Source organism: Anneissia japonica, unplaced genomic scaffold, assembly GCF_011630105.1.
Source record: "Anneissia japonica isolate Jap-2015-1 unplaced genomic scaffold, ASM1163010v1 scaffold288060_len1141017_cov207, whole genome shotgun sequence".
In the NCBI taxonomy this organism is placed as follows: domain Eukaryota; kingdom Metazoa; phylum Echinodermata; class Crinoidea; order Comatulida; family Comatulidae; genus Anneissia; species Anneissia japonica.
Window position 1 is genome coordinate 366,841 of NW_022712486.1, and position 9,352 is coordinate 376,192.

At 35.3% G+C, this 9,352-nt stretch overlaps 2 protein-coding genes across 4 annotated transcripts in view; one reads left to right on the forward strand and one right to left on the reverse strand.

Moving 5' to 3' along the window:
- Positions 1–7: 7 nt before the first annotated feature.
- LOC117107869 (ankyrin repeat, SAM and basic leucine zipper domain-containing protein 1-like) overlaps positions 8–9,352 on the reverse strand; it is an 11,381-nt gene continuing 2,036 nt past the window's right edge. Inside the window, exons 1-12 of one of the 3 annotated variants that reach the window (XM_033249683.1) lie at positions 8,888–9,040; positions 7,208–7,403; positions 6,512–6,634; positions 5,488–5,599; positions 5,017–5,128; positions 4,450–4,581; positions 3,965–4,050; positions 3,104–3,263; positions 2,381–2,493; positions 1,638–1,863; positions 525–838; positions 8–250 (exon numbers count right to left, since the gene is read on the reverse strand). In XM_033249683.1, coding sequence (XP_033105574.1) covers positions 542–838; positions 1,638–1,863; positions 2,381–2,493; positions 3,104–3,263; positions 3,965–4,050; positions 4,450–4,581; positions 5,017–5,128; positions 5,488–5,599; positions 6,512–6,634; positions 7,208–7,403; positions 8,888–8,992 — 1,662 coding nt within the window. In that variant the 5' untranslated portion in view covers positions 8,993–9,040 and the 3' untranslated portion in view covers positions 8–250; positions 525–541. Of the gene's footprint in view, positions 839–1,637; positions 1,864–2,380; positions 2,494–3,103; positions 3,264–3,964; positions 4,051–4,449; positions 4,582–5,016; positions 5,129–5,487; positions 5,600–6,511; positions 6,635–7,207; positions 7,404–8,887; positions 9,041–9,352 lie in introns of those variants that run through there. The other 2 variants (XM_033249682.1, XM_033249685.1) reach the window with 2 other exon arrangements.
- The window catches only part of LOC117107868 (uncharacterized protein C3orf67 homolog), a 12,911-nt gene continuing 12,657 nt past the window's right edge, over positions 9,099–9,352 (forward strand). Inside the window, exon 1 of the mRNA XM_033249679.1 lies at positions 9,099–9,169. The gene's annotated coding sequence lies outside the window, so the exon portion shown is untranslated. The remainder of the gene's footprint in view (positions 9,170–9,352) is intronic.

The window sequence follows — 9,352 nt, forward strand, 5'->3', positions numbered from 1 at the left end:
TATATAAAACAAGTAAATTTCCTTGGGTTGTCGATTATATAGGATTAATCTTTTAATATCATGATTGTTATCAATTCTGTTATTGACGAATCAAGGTGTTAATATGCATCACTGCATTCCTGTATAACACAAAACAAAAATAATACTAAAATAAATATTAATAAAATAAGACCTTAAGTGAAATACTCTATTTTCTTTTTAATAATAAAGAAACACCTCTTGAAGATTGCGTAGACATGTCATACACATATGCAAGTTTGTGAACTGTGAGTAGTGTCAAAACTTAAAATTTTTATCTAATGGAACTTTCCGGCGTGTCAATCAAACTAAACAAATGACCAATCAGAACAAGGCCAGGAAAACATGCGATGCACAAACACACATGTTGTCCCAGACATGCGCATGCTTGCATAATATGTTTTTACACAGTCAATGCGTGGGATCATAGCAACAATGTGCCATGGGTAGGGGCTTGACAGAATGGCCCATTATTGTGATCTAGTGTGCATGTGCAAATTTACTCAAGACATAACAACAATAGTTACGAAAACCTGCTAGAGATCCTGCTGAAGATCCAATCAACGTTTAATGGTTCTGTCTGTGTTGTCCAATAAATAAACCAACTAGCAACTCCTGCTGCTATTAATGGAGGAGGCCGCAGTCCTACAATGCTGGCTGTAATGAGGGCGGTAGACAGGTGGCTTGGTTTCAACCACATTGAAGCAACAGTAACTGTCAGTGTCACCAATGAGGGGAGAACTCTCCACATAAATATTGACTGTTGACTCTCTGGTTCTTCAACAAGATCAGCTGGAACCATATCTCTGTTGCCGGTGACCTATTAAAAGAAGAATAAACTTGAATAAGCAAGGTTATTTCTTTTTATGTTTATATTTTGATCTGTTTTGATACCACACTGATAGTGTTAATTAGGGATGGGTAGGGGAGGGGATTATTGATAATAACGTACTATAAGTAACCCACATTAAAAAATAAATCTACAAAAATGACCCACGACTCTAATATTAACCCTAATAATAATACCAAAACTGGGTTGGTATTGAAGTTTTGGCATTCCAGGAGTAACATCAATGACAATGATGTAAAGGACGCTACTCATAAATTGACTGATGATCGAAGATGACGACATTATTTTTAAAAAAAATAAACATAGGAATGGAAAATGCCATACAGACTGTGACTTGTTTCTAATCGTTCACTTGTCAATCAATCAATCAACAAGGATTTGTATAGGACCAATATCCAGGGCAGAATGCAATGTTCAGTGTCGCTATGAAAATGGTATTACTCAAAGTGCAACTGAGGTTAGTTAACAATAATATTTGTAAGATTATGAAAAAAAAACATATTTGTCAAAACACTTTGTATGAAACAGAGAAGAGATAAGATTAAAAAATTTTCTTAAAATAGCTGAGGTAATTATTTTCAAATGCTTAGTGTATGCTTAATAATAATGACCCAGAACTTCACCAGTAACACATCCTCAAAGTGTAACCCACTCTAAAAGCCATAACAAAGGAATATTAACCAAAGTTTTACAGTAAATACATACTTAGATGAGCAATAAATATATATAAAAAGAGTAACTAAAAATCATGTACAAAGCATACACATACCTCCGACACATGACTTCTAAGCTGCTTTAATTCTGTATGAAGTACTTTGACCTTTTTCAATGATTCTAATGTCTCAGTTGATAGGTGTTCTACAATGGCACTATCCACTTTCTCACTTGTTAGAGAACTATGATCCTTCATGTTCTTTCTGACGTAACTGACCGTACTTGAAATGTAACTTATATGCTTGCTAATATTCTCAATAATATCAATCGATTCTTTACAACTGTGAAGAAAGAAATAAGAAACATCAATATTATAGTAATTCACAAAAAGTACATAATGGTCTAAAATTTCAGAAGAAACTTCTTAAAGAGGTGTGTGTGTACAGTAGTAATTACACTGACAATTTGTTTACCAAAGAATTATAAATTTAACTATATCACATGTATATTTATGATTCTATATAGTATAAATCTAAGAATTTATATTCTGACAATAAAGTTGACTTTGTATATTGAAAATTGTAAAAAGATTTTCTGTTAGTAAAACAATAGTAATTATTCTGGAGACTTTTATAGCGCATATGTCTACAACTAGTGCTTAAGCGTTTTCAACACCCAGGCTTGAAAAATCAGACAGAAGGAAAGAAAAAAAAATCCAGGTTTTCCAAATTCAGTCAAAGATCGGTTGATAAAACAGCCACCCATGACCAAATCTTCTTCATACAAGTGACTGGTAGTGGGTCACTTGTATGAGACGGCCAACGGCTCAACATTCCATTTGGAGGGTGTGTAACTTACCTGAGGACTTTGCTATTTGGCGTTCTGATGCTACCTGGCTCCCATTTTTTCTTGTGAATTTCATGAATGGACTTCAAAATCTTTCTTCTTATACCAAGTTCATTGATACCGACCTGTTTCAAAGTATCAAATGAAGTATCAACAATTGGTAAACAAAGAAATACTTTTGCTATAAATATATAAAGTCATTTACTATAAATAGTATTAAGAGTATTATTCATTCCTGATGATGACATAATTAATGTCGAAATATTGAATCCCGACACGATGGCGAGTATTAGGAGCGGTGTGGTGCTGCAGTTGCGTTTCAGACCTGCAGTAATCTTTCTCCACTCAGGAGTACAAGTGTGTAACTGTTAGGTACAAACATAAAGTTCCCTCATTACTTGCTGCAATATTATGGAATTCTCCCTGGGGTGCTGAGTATGTATTCCATATTGTGTTTGATTCAATAACTGGGGAATAATCTGAAGTGCTTAGAGGCCTCATTGGCAACACACACACATGTTAATCCAACATATTGTTATTGTTAGTATAGCAGCTAAAGCTCTGTCCACACTGTATGCCCATATATAGTCGTGATGTGCCTATATATGGTCATGATGTGCCTATATATGGTCATGATGTGATGTCATCATGACCATATTTAGGCATGTCACATGTTTTTGTCAAATAAGATATGATAGTTTGGACAAGGCTTAATGGTATTAGCTATATTCTTGCCTTTTCTAAATCTTGATCATTCATCTGCATGACCATGGCAAAATCCAGTTCCTGCTGTTGAAACACTGGTATAAGATGTCCGAGTTTTAAACCAAACAGAAACAGATCAAGATCACCGTAGCGTTTGTACTTATCCATCCCCTTGGATGCATTTTTCTCACTGGAAAAAATTAGTAGATATTCTTATTCAATTTTGACCGCATACATTATAATAAACATTTGCGAAAAACATATGTATACACCCTTGGATTTTCCATTAGACCATGTTTTTTTCTCAATGTATTAGGTTATACTCAAGTAAATCATATGACAACACAAAGGTAAATTCAGGTAATGTCATAATTTTGGTACAAGCCAAATACTATATTATTATCAGTGCTGTGGTTTATCTGAGGGATGTGGATTTTGGTTTCTGCAAGCCCTTCTAATTTCATTGCTCCTCTTCCATCTGTTTCCAGTGGCAGATTCAAAAAAGAGAAAGGGGAGGGGGCAGCCAGCCCAGGCCCCCCCAACTTTTTCAAAATAATTTAAAAAATTGGAGAAAAAGAAGATTAGGTATATTCAAATTATTTAGGTCTGAGTGCCATTTCTGGCCATGCAGAGGTGCCATACATATAATCACAAATGTTCTTACCTCAGCCCCAAATATGGGCTGAAGTGTTCTAAACCGTCCATTTCTGAAAGGCTCTCCCTGGGGCCCCTTCAATTTCCTGGATTTACCACTGGTTTCTGTTTGTAGGCATTTTAAAGATAGGGATTTTAATGATGCAAAAATAAATGAATAAACAAATTTGGATGATTTTTTTTCTATTTTTATTGTTATGGTGTACTACAGACATGAAAAACAACAGATATTCATACAATTGTTCCTGTCCTTCTGATGGTTCCATGTTATTTTTCGTCCTAAATCTTTCTGGATTCTCATGTTCCTCGATCATCTCTGCTAGCTAATAAAACAAAAGAAATGACATTTATATCATTTGAATTTGCCTTTTTTTTTACTTCTCTATTGGCTACCTGATGGATATCATCACTTGAAGATGTATTAATAAGGATCATTATACAAGAACTCCTGGAAGTAGTTTCTCCCAACTTGGGTTGGCACCAGCTGGGGGTCGTTCGAGGAGGTCCTTGATCCAAAATTATAAATTACGTATTCAAATAATGTGATTTTTTGAATGCCAATCACTATCATTATGATCTAAAAGCACAATTTTGAGACATACTAAGCCACAAAATCTCTCCCATGAACCATAAAAGGTATTTTAATTCTCGGAGGCTCTAGTAGCAAAAAGAAACACATTGTCTATGTGAAGGAATTTAAAGTAATAATATTATTTAATCACCTTTTCATGACCACTGTTGTAGGCTATATCAGAGACAGGACCATCAGCACACCTGGTCTTTGTTCTTGCTTTATTATCCAGTAACTGCTTGGCAATACCTGTGAATCCACCTGCTGCAGCATAGCACAAGGCCTAAAATGTCAAAGGCAACATAGAGTTATGTTTTCTGTTTTCTTTTTCTTCTTATTTTATTTCGCTCATTTCCTCTCGCTTATTTCTTTTACAAAGACACTTGTATAGCACATAGAGACTTCATATTATGCGCTCTATAAATGCCAAACAATACCAATACAGTACCTATATTCATTATTAGTGGAACATTTTCAAAGAATTATTTCAAAACATTACAGTATTAATCTAAATTATTTAGTACAACACAAAAAAGGTGGAAAAATATTGGGATCAACACAAAAGTAAATTCACCCTAAAGCACAGACCATCAGATTTTAAATGGATTATACAAGAAAATAACAATGAAACATTTGCTGACAACTGCTGACACCCCTCCCCTGCAAATCCTGAATTTCAAAATTCTGGTACCACCCCCTACTGAGAACATTTACTTACTGTCCATCCTCTGTCATCTTGTTTGTTAATGTCACATTTGCATTTAATCAGATAATCGACAACGGACGCCAAACCAGATTTAGCTGCAAACATCAGTGCTGTCATAAAATGCCTAAAAGATATAAAATTCTATTCATTTAAAAACTTTTACTAATTAATAGTATGAACAAATATCTGTGGGCTCATAAGTGAACCCACTCTCTGAAAAAAGAAACCATTAAAAATTGTTTTCTGGTGCAAGAAAAAAAAAAATCACCACTAGGACCCAATCAAGGCTAAAGTATCATCATGTCTAATTCTACCACTACACAAACACAAGATCAAGTCATCATCTGCTTGTATCACCATTTTTATCATGCCATCATGTGCTAGAAACTGTGTCCAGCTCTGGCTGAAACAAAGTATCTAGCAAGTGTGCGGGTATGATAACAAAAATCTATGTAACTATTTGATGTAGGATCTATTCCTTACCTGTCGTGGCTGTTAATATGTGCACCATGATTGATGAGTTGTTCAACACAACTTAAAATTTCATCTTCCAATGCTGTTGAGCAGCATCCAGCCAAGAGTGGAGTGAACAGGTCTAAAAGACAGTAAAAAACATGTCAATCTCATGTAGCACATGATACGTAGGCCTCTAAATGCTTCACATTAATACCCTACTCAGTACATGATGCCAAGGCCTCTACTTGCTTCACATACCCCAATCCAGCACATAATACCAAGGCCTCTACACACTTCACATACCCCAGTCTAGCACATCATACCAAGGCCTCTACACGCTTCACATACCCCAGTCCAGCACATCATACCAAGGTCTCTACACACTTCACATACCCCAGTCTAGCACATAATACCAAGGCCTCTACATGCATCATATAGCCCAGTCTAGCACATCATACCAAGGCCTCTACATGCATCACATACCCCAGTCCAGGACATGATACCAAGGCCTCTACACAGTTCACTTTAACACCCCAGTCCTTGAATTAAAGCATTTGCAAAATACACTCAGCTCCTCCTTGAGGAGTATTCCATAATATTGCAGCAAGTAGAATAAAGAACAATAATAATTAACACCATATTGATAATCCCTATAATCCTGGATTGATAAAATGCTTTTTCCAAAGTCAGCTTCAGACTTGCTGTGAATATTAGTAGTTTTGTAGATATAATACAATGCATATTAATTTTCTGTACAATGGTATATCTACTAATATTGAAATAAAGGCAGTTGATGGAGGTACAAAAATTAAGTGAGGGGGTGTTAGATGGCCAAAAATAAGAAAAAATGAGGTAATTTTTAATTCCCAGGTTGGGAACAAGAAGGGGGTAAAGGGTGGGGGTATAATTTCTTAAATTGTTCTGATTGCTTCATCATCATCATTATAACTATGATATGTTTCAAATATATAAATAAATATTATAAATCAATTCTGTTAGTTATATTGAATCTTAATTCTCATCAATAAATAATACTTGACAGAATTCTTACCACATGTAAAATTTGGATTGGCCTTATTCTCCAGCAAATATTCAACAATATCTGCCTTTCCTGAAGATACAGCATACATTAGGCAGGTCCAACCAGCATGGAGCTTAAAGTCTACAGGAACACCTTTGAAATAGTGTCAAAAATATACATATTAAATTTCACCTCTTGACAACTTTATTAGAGAAAGAATAACAGTACAATTACAGTGTCATATTGTAATTCCTTATTAACAGTACAGAAGCATTATAAAATACCGTATTAAAATGAAATCATAAGACCCTGGATAGCACATAATCTTAAGGAAATGGCCACTCTGCTAGGTTGTGATTAGACTTGCCACAATTTTTCTTATTTCTTTTATTTTTCTCATTCTGGACAGTGCCACCAATGAGAAAGTTTATTTAGAGACGAATAAGTGCCGCTCTCGAGTACTTGCTGCATTGAAGCATCCAAAAATTGTATAAGCGCCACAGCGCTTATTTGAGCAGTACTGTAATTAAGTTTTAGTTCAGTTTTTAGCGAAGTTAAAATCTCCTGTATCACTTTGCTGATTGTATTGTTCTCGACCAATGTAGAAAGAAAGGCCTTTTACTTGAATCGGATCACCATGTTTTACAAGTGCTTGTCCGTGTGTTTGAAAGACAAATGTATGCCTGAGTTTTCAAAAAATATTTTAATGAAAGGAACATACAGTACCTTCTTGTATGAACTTCTTAACTTCATCCAAATTTCCTTTCGAAATGGCAGTTCTCAGATCATCTGCAACCAATAAAGAGCCTTGCTTATCACGCTGAGGCATTTTATAATGCAGCTGGTTTTTGGAGGCGTCTTTTGTGTCCATAGGTGGTGAACCAATTGTAAATTTGGCCTCTGATTCCAAATGTGGTATGTCCTATGTATATAAATTTCAGGGAAACACACAATATTTAAAAAAATACAAAATGCACAAAGCCAATATCAGCTTGTTCAATCTTCCAACTACCTGTAAGTTTGTTAAGACGTTTAATCAATGCGATGGGTACATACGTATTGACCAAATCGAAAATTTCAGCCTTTTTGGGCTGAAACAACCCTTCTGAAAATTGTTAAAAAATTGGATTATCTTGCAGATAGCATTTTTTTTAAATGGATAAGGGGACAAGAACAAGAGGGCATAAGTTTATGGTTAAAAGGGTTTCAGGAGTAGTATCAGGCAGAATACCTTCTCGATAGGAGCCATTAATTATGGGAAGTCACTGTCTGCACATGCTGTTGAGGCTACTACAGTAAACAGTTGAAAGCAGCTTTGGAGAAATTCTGAGCAAAACACCCCTATGACCCATATGGAAGAGTTCCAGTTTATGTAATGAGGGGCAAATAAACATCGCTTCCAGCCTCTACATCCAAGTAATTCCAAGTAATAAGTAAAGGAATCGGATGCCAAAATGACTTGGGTCAAAACGGAAAACTGGGAAGGCCCAAGTGACATGAATTAGGAAAGTAGACCAAATCACATCAATAATATTATCTGGTTTACTTCTTAAATTATAGGACTGATCCTATAAATGTAATGTATATCAGCATTTTGAGTGTATGAAAAAGAAGTCTTCATTATTTTTATCTATTTTCAGAAGAAAAAAAAGACATAAGACTATATGTAGAAAAATCTCTTTATCTCATAAAAATATATACAATAAAACAATATAATTACAGTTACGAACCAACTCGGACCTAAAACCCAAAGTTAGGGCAAATAGAAAAATTTATTAGATTATCACTCCCGTCCGCGTCAAAAATTCGGAAAATATTGATGCGGGAATAAAAAAATTTTTTTTTGCCGCATCAATTATTTTAACAGCATAAAAATAACAATGCAATTTTGTGACTTCAAATACATATTCTTTAAAATACTATAAAATTAAGCCACTTTTTATACAATATTTACTATTACTAGCCAAATAAAACAGTCCCTCCCTAATTGATAAAAACAGAAGCGAAAAAATCTATTGTTAAAAATTTAAAAAACTAAAAAACAAAAAAAAACCGCCCTCCCTCATCGATTTTTTTTTTAAAGAGTGATAATCTAATAATTTTTTCTATGTGCTCTTAGGCTAGAAGATAACTAGGGATTGCATTGAGTTATTAGGCCTAGGCAGGATTGAAGGGCCTAGCCTAGATAGGGTCCTCCCTTTCTAGGTAGAAATGCCTAGACCTTGCCTACGTAGTCCTCTAGAAGCAGAAGGCCTAGGCTAGGGAGGCCTCCTCCTACCTAGCTAGGCTGGGCCTAGCCTAGGAAGGAGCTAGCGCCCGTGCGTGCGTGCTGGGCCAGGCCTAGGCCCTAATTTTTACGAAAATTGTGCACTTCAATTTATAAAAATATTCTTAATGTTATCTTACGTTAAATGAAGTAGAACTAGAGTAGGCATTGTCAAAGTTAAAGCCATCATCATCTGAGTCAAAATCTTCATCACCGGCAGGTCTTACATTCATGTACGCAGCCATTTTGAAAAAGGAAAAAGACTATTCGCACGGTACCGTGCGAACAGCAGTCACTTCTTTCGAACTTCGTTTGGAAACACTGCCCCCAACCATGAAATTTCGTCTCCACAGTAAACAAATGGCTTCCGCAGACAGTAGTTATTGGAGTTGTGCAACACACAGAAACTTGTTGAAAAAATGGTAATTTAAGTAATAATTATATATTTCATAATGTATAACGTTAACTATTTGCTCGTACAATGCATATTATCCTAAATATATGAACAAATTATAAATTCAGTAAGTGGAGTAACGTCGATAATTTTTAGGCCTGGCAGGGCTGGGCCCTTTGCATTCTTGATTGACAGAGGCAGGCCAGTGGAA